Here is a 23,181-nt window from a genome sequence, read left to right as displayed (position 1 = left end):
CTTTTTGGCAGTAGTAAAACTGGCTAAAAGCCTTTAAACACTCAATTTTACGGACTCTAGAGTAGAAAACTCCAATTTTATCACCTAATAGATTTGAAATGAACCATGAAGGAGGACCCGACAAAAGCTCAGTCGATGACTTAGAATTGAGGCCATGATTTGCTAGCCAAAGGGAAGGGTATTTGGTGTGGAGATGCAGTACTATCTTCTGATTCTGGTGCTGGACCTTCGAGCGAGAAGGGAACTTTCATGCCGTCTCCTCAGCAGCTCGATGTATTCCATGGTTCGAGCGTGAGGAATCAGAGTTCTGGATGAACTTTGTAGCGTGAGCTCGTGTGTAGTTTAGGTGTCTAGATGTCCTTTGCTCTCTCTTTTTTAGCACTGACTGCCACCATGTCGCCCTTTCTTAGCCTGGTGATAAAAAGATGAGTTTCTTGGATTTGAAGTTACTCTCCTGTAAAGATCATTCTTGTCACGCCCGCCCAAACTACCCAGACCAGAAATAAATGAAGGGAGTTTCTTTCTTGTCATTATTCTAAGGACGATTAGAGACATTTAGAACATTCCTCTTTGGTGAAATGGCCAAAAAGAGAAGTGAATAGAGCATGTCGCCTTGCGGTCATGGGCCACCTTGGGTTATTTGGGGCCTAGGCACTTTTAGGTATAGAATCGGTGTATCTTCCAACCTTGTAGTAATCAAGTATAAAAATATCTTGAGTCATAAAGTTATTTATAACGTTTCAATGTGTCGTCGTAGTCAAGTGTAAGAAGATCATAACCAAACAAGGATAGACTGTGGAACGTTTCGAATGGCAGCCTCATTGGTGGTATTTGGTATCGGCCCAGAGAAGTAATGCAGATAGAAACAGAACGAGATTGTCCGCGAGATGAGGATGGATGATGATGTATCAATTGGGGCAAGGACAGCCTAAATTAACAATAAACAAAAGCACAGCATGTTCTCTGGTGGGGGCTCGTTCAATTCATGGGTTGATGGGAAGTTGTCCTTTTCCTTTTCCTCATATGCAGAAATGCTCCAGATGCTGTCTTTTATCTTATTATTATTTACATAATCAAAGGGGGACGAGGTCCCCCTCCCAGATTTTGCTGCTTCCCCACCAGCCTCAGCGATAAGTCAAAATGATGATTCGCAAAAACCATTAGAAAAGAAACATCGAGATCAATCTGCATCGAATAATGTTTGACACTTGGCCGGAGAAGAAAGCAAGACTACCACCTGCTGAGGTAAATTCCAACAACAATTAGACTTATGCTACCCTTTTGAGTGCCCAGAAAGCAATTTCTTTATTGGATTGAAGAGGTAAAGCTTCCAGATGCCTTGAACTTTGCCGGGGAGTTGACAGAAAGTTTGGTCTTCTGTTTTGCCATTTCGATACAAGAAAGCGATTCTTGATATCGATTAATAGAGATCGTTCTTGAAATGGTTTGGTATGAGCAGGATCTTTGTGTAACCGACTCGTGCTGTGAGATTATTGCGCTTGGTAATTGCCTTTTTTTGATCGTCCTATTATTAATGTCGTTGCCCTTGGTCGACATAAATGGTACTATCTCAATGCGATTCATTAGATTCATAATATCATCCCACATAATGAATCACTATCAAATAGAAGTTGAAGACGCATCTAGATTCGGGGTGAGTAAAGTATTGATCGCTTGGGCGAAAGATCATCTAATTCTTCCGAAAACGCTCGAGAATCTGTAAAGGGGGATGTACAAGGGAACCTGGGGTAACTCAATATTTTGCAGATCCATGTTCCAAAAGTGGGAAATTTGGTGAGTAACTTGGTAAAGTTCCACGACATTGGGTTATTCAAATTTGGCCTAAGTCAACAACAAGGAGGCAGGTTGAAATGTGACATGGAAGCACATTGGGGAGCAAATTACAACAGCCACGGAACTCGAAAGGGCAAAATGCAATTCAACCACTTTGCAATTGCACCTTTTCTATGTTGAATTTGCTAATCATTGACATACACACACAATATATATATGCAACTTGTTTTTCCAAAATAAAATACCTCGAAAAAAAAAGCACATAGCAGTAATCTACGAAATCAAAAGGTCATAAACTTACATCCCATGTTCCAGATTCCAAAAGCCTAGGACGTTCATCCACGGAACGACAAATACCCTACTCATCCCGCAACGCGTGCATCCGCGCAATTCGGTCCTTCCATGCACTAACTGAGGCTTCCATCGCCGATTCCGCTCTCGCTCTCGCTCTCGTGCCTCGCACGGCAGGCTCGCAAGCCCGCGACGGCCTCGCGGGTGGGCACGCCGACCGATGGATTCATCCGATTTTATGTTTCCTTCGGGGACCCTCCCGGATCCAAGGTAAAAAAAGATCCGACACGCACGAAAACATGGTACAAATCGTGCTCCTCTTTCCGGTCCAAAAGGAAAACAAACGAACGAGAAGCCGTCGTAGCACGGACCGGCAAAAGGTCGGGTCAGGCCCAGGCAGCAGCAGCAGCAGCAAAAGCCAAATTCACACCTTTTTATCGTCCCTCTCCTTTACATGGGGCGAAGGGAAAAAAGGAAAAGGGCAAGGCGGGGCTCGCACGTGTATGCTCCACGCGACAGTGCTGCTGGGCCACGACATGACAGTGACAATGATAAGCTCCTCTGCCCCTCCCTCCCCCCCCCCCCCACAACTTTCGCAGAAAATTGACAGTTTTGGAGGCTTTGCCCCTCCCCCTTTCCCCCAAATCCCCCCTCAAAAGACAAAAATAAAATAAAATAAAATGAAAATAAAAAAAATAGATATTTATTTTTTTGATTATCGATCCTACTCTACTCTGACTCTCAATTCACTCTCAAGCTTTTACCTTATCTCTTACAAGGCGTGGGAGCCGAAATCCATATCTGAAACTACACATCCTCACTTTTATCCTATGTTGAGAAGGCGGGGATTCAAATTTCCCATCTCTCTATTTTTAAGTAGGAAAGCTGACCATCATCGAGGCAAACCCAGCAATTGAAATAGGCATTTGAAAAAAAAAAATAATAAGAGAAAAGAGAAAAAGGGGAGAATATGGTATTCCAACTAACGATACCGGTTTGATGTGGGGGGAGCCAGCAGCAGCCGGCTCCTCCAAGCCGAGCCGCGCGGCTCGTCTCGCCCCCAGCGGCTCTTTTTGGTTGTGGGCCCCCCATTCCCCCCCTCGCCCTCCCCACGGGTCAGTATAAATTGAATTTGCGGGGAAAAAAAAAATCACTAATAATAATGATAACGATAATAATAGAGGCGGAAAAATAAAAAAATGTGGGGGAGAATTGACGGGATTTCGATTGACTCTCTCGGCTCTGGAGCGTCAAACCCCGAGAAATTAAGAAAGGAAATGGGGGAAAAATAACGGAATAATAATAAACTTAATTAATAAATAAAAAGAAAAAGAGGAAAACGAAAAGGCTATAGCTCGCCCCCCCACTCTTCTCTTTCTCTCTCTTCTTGTTGGGGGGACAAAACCGTGGGTTTTTGCGAAGAGAGAGAGAGAGAGAGAAACTACGGCCCAGCAGCAGCACCACCACCACCACCACCAGCCGCCAGCAGGAGCGGCCGCCTATTCCAGCAACAGCGAGCGCTCAAGAAGGGAGAAGAGAGAAGAGAGAAGAGAGAAGAGAGAAGAGAGAGAGTCGCGTCGGTAATCTCTGCACTGTGGAGAGAGAATTCTAGAACGAGAGGAGGAGGAAGAGGAGGAGGACGACGACGACGACGGAGGAGGGAGGTAGGTTTTTCCATGGCTTCGTCGGAGCCGGGGCTGGCGCTAGCTAGGGTTTCGGCGTGTTCTCTCGCGACGGCGAATCGTCGTCCTCCCCTCCTTCTCTTCTCTTCTCGCGATTTCGCTCGCCCCGCTTTTGAATTCCGTTTCGGGGCGGGTTTTGCCCCCCTTCTCTCGGGGGCGTGGGGTTTGATCCTGATTGGATTGCCGCAATCTCCGTACTGCTTTCGCACGCGAGGTTGGGGGGAGGACCCCGGGCGCGGGCGGGGGTACCGCGGGGGGAATTCCCTCGCTCTCCTCGCATTCTCTCTCTCTCTCTCTCTCTCTCCTGTTTCGGTTTGGGGGTCTCTAGGGTTTGATCTCCTCCTTCGAAGGGGGGGTCGAAAATTGGTCGCTCTTGATCGTGCCTTCATCTGTTCGCGGTCTAGGATTGGACCCCGATGAGCCGTCGGTCGTTTCGTCGGTTGCTCGTCCGTGTTTTTTTTGTTTTTTTGGGGGGGGACGGTTGGGGCATCCGTCGGGGCCGAATTGGTTAGGATTTATAGTCGGTACCTGCTGCGATCTTTTCGTGTTGTTGTTTTGTTTGGGTGCCGATACGTGGATTGAATTTCGTGCCTTGCTTGGATTTTTCAGGTGCGGAGTGTGATTAGTTTCGGGAATTCGATTGGAAGATGCCGGCTTTCATATCGCTGAATAGCTGGATCACGCGGTGTCTGGTAAGTCTGATCCTTGCTTGTAGTTTTTTCTGTATCGGTATTTCCCCCAATCATTACACGGCTTTTGGGTGTTCCGCCTCGTTTTAGGCCGTGTAAGACTTGTTGCCCGTTCAATGTGTCGAGTGTAGGGACTACCTTCTGTCGTTTGTCCTTTCAGATTCCAGTATTTGTCCTAAATAGGCTTTCTGTCTTTTGGATTTGGTGTAAAACATGGCATCTGCATGTCGATGAATCGTAAATTGTCACAGGTTTGTTTCATCATTTTTTTAATTAGTGGTTAATTATTCGAGATATCAAAACTGCAAACCGTGCTACTGATTGTCTGTCAAACTGATGATTTTAACTGTTTGTTTCCAATACCTTTTTCTCCGTCGATATATATTTTTTTTCCTTCCTCAAGTTTATGGAGTGGAGCTGAGGCCTGTTAACAGTTCTGTCTCCTATTGTTTTCTGAAGTGTATGTGCCTTTAGGTGTTCCTTCTGAAGAATATTGTAGTTCCTTCTGCTGTTTTTTTTCCCTACAAAAAGGTGGAATAGATGCACAGTAAACTAGAGATGGTTATAAATCGCTACTAGCAAGTGTCTGGCCTTATTTTGTGCCTGTCAAGAGGAAAGGATTCACTTGCACTTAGCCGCCATAGTGAAGTAGGCCCGGTACTGAAAGCAGTTAGAAGATTTTGTCAAATTCTACGACAAGGCCAGTTGAGAACCGTGTTAACTTTGGTTCTCAAGTTACAAGTCTTGATGTTGGCTTTATTACTGGACTTGTCCCATTATTAGTACTTGACTCCGGCAAGTTGTGGGTTTCATTTCTGCTGTAAATGGGTGCGACTCGATCAAGTTTCATTCTCTATTATATTGGCATGCCAGTAGCTCAATGCTGGATGAGGAAATTAGATCGTGTAACTCCATAAGGACACTATAACTTTTCATCTCGAGAAAATGACACGAGGACATTTTTTTCGTAGTTCTCATGCTATGTACAGCCAATTAAAGAAGGGAGCTGGAGATGATTTCCTCATAAAAACTTGTTGTGCAAAGATGTTTTAAGCTTTTTGAATGTACATGCCCTATACTTCTGCGGCATTGCTTTCTTAGGCCTTAAGCGATGGTTCCTGTGCTTATCCTGTTAGGATTACAGATATGATTGGGAGAAAACAGTGTAGATGCTGCTGCGTGCTTTGCTTTTACCGTGTTTTGTTCTGTTTTGCTTTGCTACTGTTGCTAATTGAATTATATCACTCGACAAACATCCAGCGAGCGAAGATTAAGACAAATTAACGAGCCACGGCATTAGGTGGGACTCCTTAAGCACTAATATCAGATGTTACATGATGAGTCGCTGAATGTCCTTGTCGGGTTATTGTCATGATTTTTTGTGATTACCCAGATTTCTTTTGTTCTTCGCTCTAGTTTGTATCCGCTATCCACACAATTAAGTCAAACCGATGGAAGTTCACCATATGGCCATTTTGCATTCCTATCTAGCAATAAACTGGGAGTCAAGCAGCTAGAAGTTCACTATCCGACAGAGTACTTTGTCTTTTCCTTATTAAATGTTTTAGGATATGTTATTTTCCTTTTCTCGTTTATCTTTTGCAATGACCTGTTTGATGCTTTTACTTTTGGGGATGGCAGTTTGCCTAATTTTTTTTGGCTTGTTTCAGATGTTATCAAACATGACAATTCGCCAATTTAAACTGTAACTTAAATGAGTGTCACCAGATTTGATATGATATTTCTGTAAGAGACCTAAAAGTTAACATAGGGAGTTCTCTTCTTGGAATCCGCTTTGCACCATTTAGTTTTGCGGTTTGGTGTTTTTTCGAATTCGACTGTGACAAGACAGCAAGGGTCACCTTATGTCGTAGAAGTGCATCTTGTAGGAAGCAACGGCAGCTTGTCTGAGTTGATGCGACTGGATAGACTTACCTCTGTAACATTCTTATGCCCAGATCATTTGTTATTCCTTGGGGTTCCTTGAGTTTTTAATATTGTTCTGTGATTACATTTTTGCATGTCATGATCACTCAGGAGACATTCTTTTACACTGAAGAAGGATTGCCAAAGAACTAATTTGCTCGTTGGTTACTTCTTGTTCGAGGCATCTATTTGAAAGCCTTTTGTATTTGGCTTGACTTGATTGGTCTGTCGTTAAATGGGTGGGAAATGTCTGTTTGCTACCGAACGTTGTCTGTGCTGTGCAAATTATGGTTGTTTCAGAATGTCAGTTCCTTTGGCATCTTCTCCTCCTTAGAGAAATGGTGAGGTCTAGTATTTACCTGCATTTTAATGTTACATTCTGTAGGGAAACTTTCAAACATTCTTGCCATCCAAAGAGTAATGCAACTTTTGCTGCTTGGCAAAATATGAGCATGGCACAAGGATATATTTAGGATGAAGTACAATATTTAAGGCACCATGACACTTGAAGATTTTTTCACTCTAACTGAGATGAAGGATGGATTGACTGCTCCCTCCCGTGTTGAGGAGCTGGTCAGTGTTATGCAGAAAGAAAAGGATTATGTTCTGAAGAATGCTGGCGATGCAATCAGGCAGTGGGCTGCTGTTGCAAGTACCATTGCTGCCACGGAGAGTAAAGAGTGTCTTGATCTTTTTGTTGAGTTAGATGGAGTATCGTTCATTGATAGATGGCTAAGGGATGCTGAAAAGTTTGAAAATGACTCTAGTGATAGTCTTGTGGAGGAGTCGATGACTGTGCTGCTACATGCAATAAAGAAGCTAGATCTAGACACTGGGAGGTCAGTTTCTTCTGGAATTTGGATTACCATCAAGAATCTTCTTGGCCACCGTAGCGTAAAGGTTCAGGATAGTGCAAGAGCGCTTTTCGAGAGCTGGAAGCACAGTGAGGATGGTGATAATCGTTGCCATGATATCGGAAGTGCTATGTCACGTGACAATGGGACTGAGGAAGTCGGGAATCCTGTTAGAGAGAGTGGTCAGTCTGAATGCCCTGATGTAAATGTTGCACTTTCCAATGAAAGAGGTAATGCAGAAGATTTGGCTGCAGAACCTGCTGGACATGAAAACTTTCCATCAAGAAGTCCTAACCGTCTCCAACGGCAACAGGTTGAGGATGACCAGATTCAGACTCATGTGAATCAGCTATCTCCGCCGAAGATATCGGAAGATGCAGATGTGAAGGATAGATCTGTGGGTCCTTTGGCATCTTCTCCCACGTCAAGCCCTATACCTGAGACAAATGAGGTTGTAAAAGAGTCCTCTACATGCCGAGTCGAAGGGACACCCTCACTTGAAATTCCTGGTCATTCGGTTCCACAAGAGGAGAGTGGTGGACGAATCAGAAAACCTGATATGGGAAAGTTATATGAAATCGGAAAGCAGGAAGACAAGCTTAGTTTTTCTCATGAAAAATCGGTAATAGCAGAAAAATCTGCTTTCAACGCATTTGAACTTACAGCTGTTTCTTTAGATCTTGATGCTGCAACTGCAACTGCTCAAGTCGCTGTGCCTAAAGTTATATCAGCAGATGACATTAATAGCAACAGTTTCCGCATTGGAAAGGCCTCTCTAGGTCTAAGGAGAACGGCGTCTGAGGTGAAGAATGAAAGGGATGATAAGGGGATTTTAGGCCAATGCAACACGGTGCTTAAGACAGTTGAAGATAGTGCTTGCAGCTCTGCTACTGTGCAAAAGTCCTCTGTTGTTGACTGTGGCACAGGTAGACCAGATGTGTTGGACATTGCATTTTTGAAGAGGGAAGACAGGGGAGCTGATAAAGAAGATGAGGAACATTCAAGTGATGATGGTGAAAATGTAGCAGGTGCTTCTAATTCTTACAGGCTGGGAATGGAAGTCAGAGGTCCTAGCATGGCTGAACGGAAGAGGTCAAGAATTGAGATTGATTATGGCATTGTTGATGCGATAGAAGTAGCTCGACAAGTTGCTCAGGAAGTGGAGAGAGAAATGAACTTAGAGAGAGATTCAGAAGGTGGAATCCGGCAACATGGTAGCCCTGAGCCTATCAAGGGGAAACAAGATGTATTGGCCATTGTCCCATCAGTTGAGAGGCCAAGAGAACAGAATGATGCTTCTGAGGCATCTTCTGAGGGAGAGGGAAGTTTAATAAATCCAGACAACTTGAATGCTGAACAGGACGGTTCTATGCATGAAATGGAGTCCTCTCAAGTAACAGAAGCTACGCAAGAACCGGAAGATAAGACGGAGAAAGGCATGTGCATCTTTGATCTGAACCAAGAAGTTTCCTCGGATGATGTGGATTGCACTGCAAAAACAGTCTGTACGCCAGTCTCTGTTGTTTCTGCTTCAAAACCGACAGCAACAGCCTCTGGATTACCTCTAGCTCCGTTGCAATTTGAAGGAAATCTTAATTGGAAAAACTCTGCTAGGAGTGCGTTTCGTCCCGCATCACCTCGTAGAAGTACTGTTGCCGATAAAACTGTTCCTGGGGAGGAATCCCATGATTCCAAGCAGAGGCATCCGTGTCTAGATATCGATCTTAATGTTGCAGAAGGTGGAGATGATAAAGCTGCTGATCTCATGCCAGGGATACAAATCCCAGTCTCATCAAGCCTTCGATCTGGAGAATCTTCAGTAGAGGTTAGTTCCAAGAGATCAGAGAGGTTCAAACTAGATTTGAATCGCATTGGTGATGATGGTGAACCATCAATTTCGGATATTAGGGTGGAGCGTCAGCTGCTTAACCTTAGAAATGGCCAACGCAGCCCGTCTCCTGCATCATCTTCATCAACCATGAGGAACTTTGATTTGAATGACAGGCCACTGTTTCAGAATGATTTTTCTGACCAAGGCCCCTACAGTGGCAGATCTTCCCAAAATGTGGCCAGTTATGGGAAGCCTAAATCAGAACCTGTTATTTCTATATTCGGTGCAAAAGTTGAGGTTGACAAGAAAGATCATGTACCTCGGAGTTTGTCCCTACTAAATGGCAAGGCTCTCGAGTCTGCAGCAGATGCCGGCGTGGCAAGAGCAGGAGGCTTTTTTGGGGTGGGTCCCACGTTCTCTTATCCACATGCGTGGGCATACAATGGACTAAACACAGGGCCTGCTGTTTCTCTCTCTTCCACCATGTATCGACCCGGGGTCTCAATGCCTTACATGATGGACTCACGTGTGACCCCATTTGTGCCTCAAGCCATCGGATCTGTTTCACCTGTTCTCTCCTCTTTCCCTCAGGCGCCGTTCATGATGAACATGACCTCTGCGCCCCTCGGTCTCAATGGTCCTGGCCCTTCTCGGGCACAATTTGATCTGAATTCTGGATTCTCAATTGATGGAGTTAACGGTGAGCCGGCTGTTTTGAGACAGTTTTTAGTGCCAGATCAGGGTAGATCAATGGAAGAACATCTGAGGGTTAGCTTGCAACCGTCTTCAAGTTCTGGGCTGGGTGGCAAGAGGAAGGAACCGGAGGGCGGACGGGAACCTTACTCGATTGGCTTTCGGCAGCAGCAACCACCGTGGAAATAAATGTCAGTCCCATCAAGCTTTTTGGGTCAGTCCAAATGTCCAACCAAACAGATCGGGGAGTGCTTCCTCTCTGAAGATCACGAGCATAGGGGGAACAAATTGGCTTTCATGGGAAGTGGGTTTGAAACTGAATAAAATCTGGAGATAGCAAAGGAAATCCGATTCTTAAGAGATTAATTTTTATTAGGTGGGGGAGGGGAATTTTAGTTTAATAGCCTAAATTTTGGGGTTTTCTTTATATTCTCACTTTATTAGTGTCTTATAGAAGGCCTCTTCAGCAGCCGCTGGAGGTTTGGTTAGATAGCTGTTGTATCTCTCCCAGTCCCATGTCTGTCGAAGAATATTTGTAGGAGCAAATTTTTCTGTCACCTTTGTGTTTTCCTTGGAGAGAAGAATGTGCAGAGCTAACTTGCTTTGGAGTTCACAAGGTGTAATGCTGAAAATTGGTTGTCATGGGAAGGTAAATTAACTCCGTTTATTTCTCGCTTCTCGTTTGCTGTTGAATATGACGGAGGGCTGTTGCTTGTCCAGAGAGGTTATGGACCTCGATGTAAACTCGGTTGCAAAGATATATGGGACTTATTCCTTTGCGTGTTAGTCTTTCAGAAAGTATGGAACAATAACCAAGAACTTACTCTTGAATTATCTTCAAAACCCAATTCGCTTCTCATCCATCGTATCGTGATTCAAGGGTCAAATGCCGTCGCCACTTTCAGACCTCGTATTCATGTACAAGCTGCTTCGACTGCATAATAAAGCTGAGCTCAAGCTCTGCTAACATTTGACTTCTAGAAAAGCAAAATTTTACTCTTTGTAAATCTACGTGTCTACATTTATTATTTTGAAAAGTTTCACGTGCTCAAACAAAGAAGGTTCAAGTGCGCATGCTACTGGTCATGCAATATAGCAAAACCGTAAAAAGTAAAGATATCTGAGTTAGTCTTAGAAAAAGCATTTCACGTAAACGATCCTGCATGATTTATAAATTAGTTAAGCCAATTCGGCCAATCCGATCACGGCATCATCCATTACCACCTTCCCGATCTATGTATGCCGTCGCATTGGGGCTCTAACCGACTAGTTGCATCGCGATGAATAATATGTACATTGAACTTATGAGAGTAACTTTGAGATTAAAATTTTGTGAGATAACACCACAAAGAATCGATTTAGTGATTACCATACATGTTCCATTTTTGTGCATCAATTGCCAACACCCATGTTTAATCCAAGATTAAAATCATTGCTATCTTCCCATTCAACTACTTAAAAAAATACCACCTTTGCCACTAATTTATACCTTGTACAAAACTCTAGGTAAACATAGTACTTGACCCGGTTATTGACCCACCGGGGCGTTGACTAGCATCGTCTCCGATCCATGAACACCCATTATTTTACACATCTACACTGGCCTTTTCTCATCAAACACAAAAAAAAAGAACGTTGTTTTGCCGTACGGATTTGATACATGTACATCTAAGCCAATAGCCATCCGAATTTATCGACTCAATGGCATTTCAAACCGCTGAAGCATCCATTGTTAACATCAATCTTTCTTCCATCAAAAGCATCTTCCGTCGGTTAGGTGGAAGGAACAGCTACAATCCTTGATGGGAAGGGCCTCAAATAAATAAAAGCAACCATCGAAAGCTAACTCGAATGACCGAAAGATTGTCAGAGAGTTAGGGCCCGTTTGGTAACATGCCAAATAGTAAAAATTTCTGTTCTTTTGTTCCCAGAAATAATTTGAGAACAGAAATGCGTTTGGTAAACTTTTTGTTCCCGGGCACATTTTCGCAAAAATTTGTGCCCAGAAACAGTTTTGGAAGAGAAACAAGAAGTAAAAAAAAGTTGCTTCTTGTTTCTCGGCACAATTTTGAAAATGAGTTCTTTTTCTTCGTTTTCTTTTTTTTCTTTTCTTCTTTGTGTTGTTCTTCCCTGGGCTGTGGCTAGTCGCCGACGACCGGCCATAGCCCAGGGCCGACGAGGGCGTCACGGCCCTCGCCGGCGGAGGCGAGGGGGACAGCGAGGGTGAGGGCTGGACCCTCGCCGCCTGGGCGAGGCGGCTCGCTGTCGATCATGGCGAGGTCGGCCTCGCCCAGATCGGGCGAGGCCCAGCCTCGCCGTCGTGACCCACGGTGAGGTTGGCCTCGCCGTCGCGACCCACTGCGAAGCCGACCTCGCCATCGCGATCGACGGTGAGGCTCAGCCTCGCCTGATCTGGGCGAGGCCGGCGGTGAGGCAGGCGGCCAGGGCGGCGGCAAGGGCCGCGACGCCCTGGCCTGTGGCTGGTCGCCAGCGATCGGCTATGGCCAAAGAAAGGAAGGGTAGAAAGAAAAAAAAAATATATATATATATATATATATTAAACAATTTAAAATATTATTAATAAAAAGAAATTTTGTATAGTTACCAAACGTATTTCTGTTCTTTTCTATCCCAGGAATAGAAATTTTGGACAGTTACCAAACGCCTTCAAATGCTCATAAATTATTTCCGGGCACAGAATAAAAAAGAATCATTTCTAAGTAAAAATAGTTCCCGGGCACAGAATGATTGTCATGCGCACCCTTACTTGTATGAGAAAGCCACCAAGTTCTCCCCAATCCAGCGGCCATACTATATTCGTACCGATCTCTTTTTTCCAAATTCAATCTACTTTGCCGCTGGTAAACGCCAAAGAACAAACATTCAAGAGGTAAACTTGCGTCTTCTGGTGATCCAGAATCTGCTAGGTCAATAGTCAAATTCGGTAGCAGATCACTGACCAACGAACTAACTCACCACCCAAATAAAAATTACTCTTCTCGACTCAATTACTTTCAAATCAAATTTCTGTCAGCCATAAAAATCCTAGAGTATTACCAAATTACAAGTTATACGGCATGATGTTTCACGAGCTCCGACCAAGACGCCGTACCCATTATGAATAGAAGATCCTCCTCCATGCCAATAGTTGGTAAAATCAAGAGAGTAGAAAATCGAACAACTTCTATTAGAAATTGAAAAGGCGACACAAATTGACATTCGCTGGAAAGAAAAAGAAGCTTCAGAAAAGGTGAACTAATAGCAAACTAACAAGAAACAACTACTACCCAGGAATGCCTATGTGCAGTGGGACGAGGGAGTAGAAAAATGAGAGTGGAGGTAGCAAGGGCAACTCACCCATAAAGGTGAAAAAAAGCCGCTCAGCTTACACCGTCATACCCCTCTTAAAAATGCTTATGACAAACGGCAGGTCTAGTCTGCTCAACTCATCATCAATTGCATTCATCGACACAAAGTGAGATCTATCACCACGGCCAAAATCAAGATGGACTCACTATAAGTAATTCTTCTGGAAATGGCGGTGCAGAAGCGATTTGTATTAGATCACACAAACAAAACAACCCAACTTTAATATATTTGCCTCGTAGAAAGATTCAGCAATATCAAAAACCACAAAATTGTTGAGAAATCAATGGCAATCATGGTATACTATATGATTCACAAAAGCAGGAATATCAGTCGAAAGGGCTATTTTCATCATCTAAACAAAGGTTGACGATCAACTGACCTAGTTAATAACCTGCTTCGTTAAGTATGATTGACATATAAAGCATCTAGAAGCACTTAATCTTCATCGCACAACAGTTTCCAGTATGAACGTAACCAATGAGGCATTTCAGTGAATACAAGGAAGACTACTCTGCACACTAGAAGCTCCTAAATCGCTACAACAGTGAATTCCAACACAAAGATGTGAAGCAAACTATCAAGAAAAAGCAAGTTCAACCTCTTCACAAGTAGATTGCAAAGTAATGGAACAACGAAGAGTGACTACCGACTAACATCCTACATCCAACCTGTTAAAAAAAAAGACTTACTAACATTCACATCACCTAAGTACGATTGAGAGCCCACGAGTCGTTAATGACGAGGCAGTTCCCAAACCCAACCCCACCCACCTCACAATATTTTTCAAAAGCAATGGTCTAGACCACAACACATTATCGAGGTTCATTTTTTCTCTGGCATCTCAGCCTCGGCTGCTTCTAATTTCTATCTACAATCAAAGTCCTTATACGACCAAGAAGTAGTTCAGTCCTTCATCCTCCCAAAGTCACAGACACCATCCTATGATCCTATCTCAGCTGGAGTAATCACATCCTAAATCATATAACAAAAGCCAATTGCAGATAAACACAAACAAGACAACTTGGTAAAACATCATTTACATTCATTATCAAGGCAGCAAAAAAAAAAAAGCATTCAAATTTGTTGTTCTAATCCACCAAACAAGCAAATTCAACAATAAATCAAGCAAACTTATTCCAGCGAATTATCTCCAACAGAACCGGAGCTCCCACCTGCATTCACATTCATTTTCTTCTTCTTCTCCTCTTCATACTCAGGATCATCAGTCGGCAACTCAAACCGACAAACCGGACACGTATTCCTCGCACCCAACCATGGCACGATGCAATCCCCATGGTAACCATGCCCACAGGGCAATTTCTTCGCCATCTCACCGACACTCACCATGTCCTTACAGATCGCACACACCAAGGTTTCGTCCTTTGATCTGATCTCCACAGTTGGAAGCTCCAAAATCGCTGATTTTGCGGCTGGTGGAGCTCCTCTTCTTCCACTGTCGCTCTCCGCCAAATTCTGCAGCAAAGCCTGGTACCCAGCGTCATCCACGTAATCCTCCGGATTGCCTATGTAGCGGTCTGATTCAGGAACTTCGAGCCTCAGCTCGATGGAGCTATCATCCAATCCCATCAAAATCTCCGCCCAATCGAGAATCCGGTTACGCCCGCTCCGACCTCGGGTTGCAAAGTCTCGGATCCGGAGCCTGAGCACGTCACGCCGCCTCCGCCGCGCATCGTCCTCATCATATTCATCCCTGCTCTCTCCTCCGTTCTCGTTATCCGATTGATTATCACCCTCCCTCCCCCCCTCGCCTCGTTCATTTCCCTCGCGGTTACTGTTCTCCTCATTCTCTTCCCCATCGTCGTCGTCGTCGTCTTCATCCTCGTCCTCGTCGTTGTCCCATCCATCGAGCTCGATCCGGAGGAAATCGTCGTCCGACAGCGGATTCGAGGGCGGCGGCGGGGGCACGTCCTCGTCACGCGCCGCCTGCGCGATCAACCGCAGGACCTGGAGGAACTGCGAGCCGAGGGCGGGATCGTCGAGCTGATCGGACGGCGATGGCTGCGCCGACGACGCGGCGGGCCTCGACTCGACGAAGCCGTTCTTGCACTCCACGCACACGACGTCGTGGAGGTCCGCTAGGGTTTCGACGGCGACGCGCTTCTCGCATTGGTAGCACCAGTACTCCGAGGCCGCCGCCGCCGCGGCGGCGTCGGGCACGGGATGCGCCTGCGCTTGGGATGGAGACTCCGCCATGGCCTTGCGGTCGATCGAGGTGCGACGGGACCGCCGGGAGGAACGCCGTGCGCGGCGGCGATTTACTGAGAAATGAGTAGCGTCGACGAGCGAGAGGAGAGAGAAGAAGAGAGAGAGAGAGAGAGAGAGAGGGGTAGATAGATTGCTGAAGTTTTGATTAATGAGATTTTTTTTATAAAAAAAAAGGCGAGAGTTTATCAGGTGGTACCGCGTCGGTGATTTACGCGACGCCGTCCGCCGTCGGATGGACTCGATGTTGCGGTTCCGGGGGCCACTGGACGGCTGTGATTGGCGATTTCGTTTATCTGGCCGTGAGCTGTGGAGAACCGATATGGTGGGACCCACCGCCCACGAAAAAAACGAACGCCGGAGGATTTTGAATTTTGAGGGATTGTGATTACCGTCTGATTAACCACGCGAACGGACGGTGATCGCTATTGATTTATTTTATTTTATTCGGTTTGGAATTTGGTGTGCGCAGACCGATTAAAGAAATTTTCGATTGTTTAATGCGCTAATTTTTGTTTTTAATAATCGTAATCAAAGCACTATATAAAAGAAAAAACGATTTTTCTTTTTCCTTATTTGACATGCTCAAGAAATGTGCTCGGGCCTGTCGCAAGGATTTTATTTTAATAATTTACCTCTAAATGTTTATTAAATAACAAAACAAAAGCATTGTATTTGCAACCGCATTAATTTTTATTTTTTTAAGTGTTTTTTTTTGGGTCAAATAATTTTTTAAGTGTTCTAATCAATCAACAAATTAAAAAAATTAGTATTTTACTTTACAAAAACTGAAAAGGTAGCTTCTCAATGCTTAAAAGATCATATATTAGCGTTTGGTATAGAAAGGTCACGTATATAGCATTAAAAGTGAAAAAAAAAGTACGTGATTTAATATCTAAATATACATGAGTTTCGGACTAAATAAGCGAGTGTATAACTGGTGGAAATATCAAATAATTGTATATCTCATTATGCGATGACACGTCAAAATATTTTAAGTTTACGAGGAAAGGTGTTTTAAATTTATATATGAGGCTTACCTAGGGACATGCAATTTTAATCTTGCATCCATCCAATTCACTGGACATAAAGATAAAAAATTTTAAAATTTTGTATTTTAGCATCTTAATTCCATTTTATGACTTCATTCACTCTTACACTAGTAAAAGAGGACATGCATATGAGTGTGCGATGGACCTGAGCATGTCCTTAAAAGGCTCAAAAGAGAAGAAACACGGGGAAGAACCCTCAAGGGGTGGGACTTCCCAATATCACTTCCCGTACTTCCATTCTCTCGGAAAGACAAAGATAAAGAGGGAATTAGGGGGCCTTAGGTGCTGAAGGCAGACACCACGTCAGCTTCAGTTGGCTATTACCAGGTATGCAAGTATAATAGTCTCCCGCACCTGAGGTGATGAGGTGGTGTTTTGGCACATGTTGGGTCGACCGGTGCTTCGCACAATGTTTTCTTAACCGACTTGTTGGCTCGGTACCCCCGGTTAAAAGACACTGTGCGAAAGAGAGTTTTAAATTTGCGTGTATAGAGATAAATACTTAGAAATAAAAGATTAGCTTACAAAAGAGATTTACGTGATTGTTAAAAGGGAGAGATTTGCTTCCATTTTAAAATGTGAGATATTTATGAGGTATGTTGATAATTATACTGACTATTATTACGATTTGACCATTTTTATAAAGTGCTATGATTCATCTTGGGCAAATTTATAAAAAAAAAATCATCCCGAGTTTTCCACTTAATACCACTTTGCTACATCTGTATTTAAAAGTACATTTTTACGTCCTCACTTTCACGTTTAGGCACAAGATCTCGCTATGCGCCGGATTATCATGTGATTTTATTAGCCAAATCGCCGGTTACATTTTTATGTGTTGACATAGAAAAACCGGACACATTCTTCAAACGCATAGTTAAGTCGCCGGCACTAGTGTTGCCCCCCTCTCTCTCTCTCTCTCTCTCCCTCCGTGTGCGCCCCACGCACTCCGTGTTCTGCGTCTCTCCCCAACTTGTTAGGGCTTCCGGGGGGCCATCAATTGGCTGAGGAGGGCCACGAGGACCTTGGATTCGCAGTCGTTATGGCTGTCGTGACCTCGGATCGAGGTCCCTACCTCGGCGACCTCGCCACCGTCATCCGAGGTCGTGTCACGCACGGCGCACAAGATAACATAGGAGAGAATGAGGGATACAACGATCAAAGGCGAGAAGACAGATACAAGAGACGAGGAAGGAAGATGGTCGAAGGCAGCTGGATTTGCAGGTCACGGCGTGTGGTCTTGTTAGGTAATTATTGGGAGTTAGAATTTTGGTTAGGTTTTTAGAGATTAGTTATTGCAAAGGAGGGTAGTTTGGCCTCTTTAAAGATGAGATTTTGTCCGATAGTTCAAGGATACGTTTCTTAAAATAGAGGATGCAGAGCGGTAAAGTTGCAAAATTTGAGGAGGGTTCAATGCGTTTTTTCCCCACATCTTGACAAAGCACAAAGATGGTGACTGGAGTATCTATTCCTACACCAAACCCGATGCTCTAATGTTCTTGTTAACTCAAATTTAGAGTTTGTGCCATATTTGGAAAGGGTCATCTCATCATTAACTTGCCATTTGTTGAATCAAGATTTGCGTTTTTTATGATGCTCGTCCTTACTATATAAAAAGCAAACCAACGAGGGTCTCCGCCTCAAATTTACCGAAAAGACAATTATGAAATGTCTTGATAAACGGATTATACCATACTGACATGGTATCACGAGATCGTGAAAAATCGTAATTCAACATAATCAACGAATTCGTTCCATAAACATCTTACCTTCGGAGACTAAATGTAAATTCATCTCGTCTTACCATCACTTAAATGTCCTTTCACAAGCGAATTCGCATTACATTAATGATCACACATGTATATCGTTCCTTGGACAAGTACTTGTCAAATCAACATAGGATACGTATGACCTAATTCTAATTGTTCCCTAACCTTCTAAAAGAGCTAAGAATCGCCATAACAGCTTTACCTAACCACTGACTGAATCGCAACCCTTCAAATTCGAGACCCCACATGTTCTTCCCTCTCCCCTCTCAAAACACCCCAAATGGGTTTAGCATCAAAGCAAGAGCATCTAAAGATCCAAACTTAGCAGCGACAAGTCGCGAGCTCTGTAGTCAATGGACGACACTAATGCGACGCTCGGCTCCAATCAGAATCGGTCCAATTAATGAACGAAAGGTGTTTTCCTCCCACCGCAAACGGCAAAGGGCCCCACGCGCCCCCGAGAAACGAACCGGCAACTTTAAATGGGGGACAATTAAAGACCGCCAAAAGATGCCCCGAACGAACGCATCATGGGGGGGCGTCCCCACTTTCGGCCATCGATGGGAAGGATCGATGTTGACTGTCGTCTCCCCCATTGGAAGAGCTCCTGCGCAAGCCGAGTTTCAGCAATTTGCTGCCAAATCGCTCGCGGATGGCTCGCGCGCTCGCTCGCTCGCTCGCTCGCTCCGGGTGGACCCCGATTCAGAATTCGGGGACGATACTTATCATCATGCAGCGCTTTGACTAAGTCGTCATTGCCATCATCTTTCTTGGAAAGAACACACCAACGAATCATCTCGATGGGCGAACGGTAGGTGGCGTTCAGGCGTCAGACCCCACGTAACATTCCACTCGTATTTGCCTTCTTTATTTATCTCACAAAGAAAGTATACACGTTCTTTCCCTCGATATGTTGCAAGGAAAAGGAGGAAAAGGAGAGAACACCCATATTGATTTTCGACAAGGAAAAACCCAAGCTTGGATGACCGACGAACGATGGCCGACCAGCTGTAGACAGAGACTCTGCATCCTACCACGGCGGACAGCGTAACCTCACATCCCAATCCCGTCACCAAAATTCATTCAACTAAACACAAAAAATGGGAGAAAAAGTAAAGAAGAAAGGAAGAAAATGGGCAAAAAGAAGGGCGGAAATCGACGTCGTATTCACAGAGGGGCGGCGCCGTGCTGCGGCGGCGGCGGCGGCGGCGGCGGCTGCTGCTGCTGATGCTGGGGGAGGCGGAACCGGACCTGGGAGGCCGGGGACTTGACGGCGACGCCGTGCCAGCAGATGCCGCCCTTGCAGGACACCTCGTGGGGGGGGCGGTCGTCGTCGTCGTCGTCCCGGGCGATCGCGTGGGCGGCCTTCTGGGACACGTCCCACGTCAGCGTGGCGACGAGGATGAGGCCCACCACCGCCGTGGAGAGGACCAGGATGAGGCCGCCGCCGAAGCTGCGGCCGGACAACAGCCCGTACGCCTTGATCGCCGCGATCACCGCCACGTAGATCGTCGTCAGGTTCCCCACCACCGCGTCCGACACCGCCATATCGGTATCCGAATCCCCGATTCTCGCCTTCTCTTCTTCGAGGGGAGCGAGCGGAATCAATGGATAACGGTGGTGGGTGATGATGATGATGATGATGATGATGATGACGACCTCGGAATCTCAACGGAGAGACTGAGGAACAAGAAGAAAAAGAGGTAAAGAGGGTTTTCACGGCTGTGGGTTTTTGGTTCGGTGTGTCGGGGATTTTAGGAGTGCGTGTGAGAGGAGAAGGAGTTGGTATTCGGGGGGAAACGGCGGCGTTTCGGCGAGGAGCAGTGAAGTGAATTTTGGGGCGAGGCTTCGGAGTTCGAGCTTATCTTCACCTTTTCTTTCTTTCTATTCCTCTTCTTTTAAGAAAATAAAACGAACGGTCTTAAATTTTGATCTACTATATAATGTGATTCATAAGCTTTTAATTTATTTAATATATATTAAATAAATTAAAAGCTTATGAATCACCTTACATATTAAGCTAAAATTTAAGAATTATATTGAATAAATTATATTATATTAAAGTTTAGGGGTTGTTTGTATTATTATTTTTTTGTTTTTATTTAAAGGGGAAAGCTGGGTGCAGAGAGGTATTGAGGACGAGAAAATATTAGGTGCATTTAATATATCACATAGGATTTATAATAATTCATACAGTGATCGACACGTGTCCGTAGCGGGCTCATCTGTCAGACAATTGTCCCTCTCTCCCATCTCCCTCACGCGCTCTGCTCTCCATCTCCTCTGCAACCCCACGCCCAACCCCCCCTCTCTCTCTCTCTCTCTCTTTCTTCGCTCGACACAGTTCTTCAAGCTCAAGTCCTTCAAGCTCGGCTCCGCCATCTCCGCCCGCACCCTATCCATGCTCACTACCCTGACCGCCGCGCCTTCCCCCCTCCTCCTCTGCAGCCGCAGCCGCAACCGGCGACCTCGACGACGGCGAAGAAGCACTCCCGAATCTCACGGTCGATCCAGAAGCTGCTGCGGTTGGTCTTCAAGCCGAAGACGAGCTCGACCCCGGCTTTCGGCGTCGACGATTGGTACTCTTGTGTCGTCGGCGAGGACGACGGGTTCTACGTCGTGTACGACAAGTCCCATGATTCCGGAGTCCCCGAAGGTTGAATACCTCGGAAGTTGTCGCCGGAGATGGATCGGAGGCGGAGGCGGTGGCGTGGCTCGTTGGACTAGAGAGCAGAGCTAGTCGTAAGTCAGGCATGCGCGAAGGTTTTACAGAGAGGGGGGGTTGGGCGTGGGGTTGCAGAGGAGATTCACGAGCTAGTCCTCGAGCTCCACGAGCGCTTCGTGGACGCGGTCGCGCTCGCCGTCCGTCCGAGGCTGCGCAAGACGCGCCATCTCCGTCGCCGCCATCAAATGTACTCGGCGCTTCACTCGCTGCCGCTGCTCGACGGCGGCGTCGGCGTCGTCGGCCCGGGCAGACGACGCCGACGAGAGGAGAGAGAGGGGGGGTTGCAGAGGAGACCGAGAGCATAGCGCGTGAGGGAGATGGGAGAGAGAGACAATTGTCTGACAGGTGGGTCCGCTACGGACACGTGTCGATCGCTGTATGGATTATTATAAATCCTACGTGGTATATTAAATGCACCTTACGCCCACCGGGTCTTTTGACAGTCCAATGGGGTGCCGCCACGAGTCGGGATATGATTCGGGATCACGACGGGAGAGCCGCTGACGTGGCCGCGCTAGGAATTCTCGTCAGATCGGTGCTCTGAATGCCGATTTTCTTTTTTCTCCGAATTTCCATTTTTCTCGAGAACACGCGACGAGGGACAAGGCGGACCGGGCGACGCCGTTTTTAGGACGGGACGCTGTTGTTTCCCCTCCCGACCCCAAAAAGGCAAAAAGTCAATAGTGTCAGCCTTGGGCACTACCAGTGGTAGTTCCGTCGGTGGAGTCCTAGGAAACCGCAAATTGATCCCCTTCGCTTTTCCTTTTTTAAAGCGGCTATTAATTAACCAGGTGGACATTTATCCCGAGGAAAAATATACTGTAACACTTTCGAAATTATATTAGAATATGAGACATGTATTGAAGTGCGTGCGTTTTTTCTTCGTCGCCCAGGATTTGAACAAAAAGAAAAAAAACACCCATGAATTTTAACTAGGAATAATAATACAAGTAATCTTTTAACTTTGACTTAATATGTAATATAATCCCTGAATTTTTAATATATTCAATATAATTCCTGAATTTTAACCTAATATTTGGTATAATCCCTGAACTATATGAAAATATTCAATGTAGTCTCTAATATTGAATTAATGAAAGGATTACATTCAATATTTTCATATAGTGCATGGAATATATTGAACAAATTAAAAGTTTTAAGGATCACACACATTGAGTTAAAATTCATGAATCACATTGAACAAATTAAAAGTTTGGGGGCCACATTGTATTTTGGGCCAAAATTCATAAACTATTTGTGTTATCTTTCCTTTTTATGACCGTAGTTGCCTTTGTTTGGAAACAGATTATCAAGGGAAAGAAAGGTAGGAAGGTTTGAAAAAAGGCGCGACTGGACTTGGAAACCGAGATTGCCAATTTGAACGCGGTTTGGAAAGGAGCAGTTGAAAGCACGTGAAAGTAGAAAAAAGAAGTTCTAAATGATGAATTGGAAACTATAGCAATTGAATAATTCATGATGTGGAAAGTATGATTAGGGAAGTAGTCGGTGGAAACAATCTGGAGAAGCTTACGAAATTCGTGCGAAAATTTATTAGCAGCACTGTAATGATAGTATAATTCACGGTAGGTAGCATTTGAAATTATAGGGTACCAATTCTCCCTTATCTTTAAAATTTATGAAATTTGGCATCTTATGATAACGAAATGTACGCATTAAAGATCTGGACATCGTACCAACGGCCGATCCATGACATGACATGGGCCAACTTTTTGTTTGGTTTATCTATAAAAGGAGGATTTCTCTGGCGAGCCGCGTAGGATTAATTAATGCTACGATAATGCCAAACCGGCTTTTTCGGCAAGCCCGGTGCTCGATGTACCTCGAGTGATCGAATTTCCCGAGTTATCAAACTTAAATGAGGGATTTAAAGTTGCGACACTGAATTGAATTGAGCGTCATACACGAATGTTTTCCTTGTACTTTTTCCATTGAATGAAAGGGAAAAAAAATGCTAATTTTGGGTAAAAAATCTACAAATGAGTTTGCAAATAGTTTGTAACTAATGGAATTAATGAAACGAGATCGAGTCTCAAGTCTCCATCAATCTATCCCTGGGAAGGATTTGATTAAGAAAACTGGTTTCCTAACATCTATTTATTTCTTGGCGAACTAAAATGGTATTACTTGCTATTGACACGTCACGATAATAATCGATATCGAAAGGGTAGTTTTGCCTCTTTCTCGAATAAGTCATGCTCAGAGCCTATATAGCCGTGGAAGTAGCATGAGCCTTTTCTATATATTAATTTTTGGGTTCAAGTT

General features: G+C 44.8%; 3 protein-coding genes, 1 long non-coding RNA gene and 1 pseudogene across 4 annotated transcripts; 2 read left to right on the top strand and 3 right to left on the bottom strand.

The window, feature by feature from the left end:
- Window positions 1–1,217: 1,217 nt before the first annotated feature.
- LOC130139623 (uncharacterized) lies at window positions 1,218–2,478 on the bottom strand. The gene is made up of 2 exons (XR_008817721.1): window positions 2,375–2,478; window positions 1,218–1,273 (listed from the first exon to the last, which is right to left on the bottom strand). It is a non-coding gene; the product is annotated as an uncharacterized LOC130139623 (long non-coding RNA).
- A 1,828-nt stretch (window positions 2,479–4,306) lies between these two features.
- On the top strand, window positions 4,307–10,427 carry LOC115674944 (uncharacterized). The gene is made up of 2 exons (XM_030597467.2): window positions 4,307–4,459; window positions 6,768–10,427. The coding sequence occupies exon 2, from the start codon at window positions 6,881–6,883 to the stop codon at window positions 9,947–9,949; it is 3,069 nt and encodes a 1,022-aa protein (XP_030453327.1). The 5' UTR covers window positions 4,307–4,459; window positions 6,768–6,880; the 3' UTR covers window positions 9,950–10,427.
- Window positions 10,428–14,131: 3,704 nt separating this feature from the next.
- LOC115675069 (E3 ubiquitin-protein ligase CIP8) lies at window positions 14,132–15,500 on the bottom strand. Its single transcript, XM_030597676.2, has one exon. It carries the CDS (start codon window positions 15,341–15,343, stop codon window positions 14,261–14,263), a length of 1,083 nt encoding a protein of 360 aa, XP_030453536.1. The 5' UTR covers window positions 15,344–15,500; the 3' UTR covers window positions 14,132–14,260.
- A 3,502-nt stretch (window positions 15,501–19,002) lies between these two features.
- Window positions 19,003–20,018, bottom strand: LOC115674917 (uncharacterized). The gene has a single exon (XM_030597437.2). The coding sequence runs from the start codon at window positions 19,719–19,721 to the stop codon at window positions 19,341–19,343; it is 381 nt and encodes a 126-aa protein (XP_030453297.1). The 5' UTR covers window positions 19,722–20,018; the 3' UTR covers window positions 19,003–19,340.
- LOC115675128 (uncharacterized) lies at window positions 19,781–20,974 on the top strand (annotated as a pseudogene).
- Window positions 20,975–23,181: the final 2,207 nt, after the last annotated feature.

The sequence above is a fragment of the Syzygium oleosum genome, unplaced genomic scaffold (genome assembly GCF_021117445.2).
Source record: "Syzygium oleosum isolate NSW1041296 unplaced genomic scaffold, Sole_v2.1 Sole_v2.13, whole genome shotgun sequence".
In the NCBI taxonomy this organism is placed as follows: Eukaryota; Viridiplantae; Streptophyta; class Magnoliopsida; order Myrtales; family Myrtaceae; genus Syzygium; species Syzygium oleosum.
Note: the sequence above shows the minus strand (reverse complement) of the source record. Positions and strands in the feature narration are given on the sequence as shown.

Coding starts and splice junctions, on each gene's coding strand:
- LOC115674944 (XM_030597467.2), top strand. CDS start 6,881: ATGACACTTGAAGATTTTTTCACTCTAACTGAGATGAAGGATGGATTG.
- LOC115675069 (XM_030597676.2), bottom strand. CDS start 15,343: ATGGCGGAGTCTCCATCCCAAGCGCAGGCGCATCCCGTGCCCGACGCC.
- LOC115674917 (XM_030597437.2), bottom strand. CDS start 19,721: ATGGCGGTGTCGGACGCGGTGGTGGGGAACCTGACGACGATCTACGTG.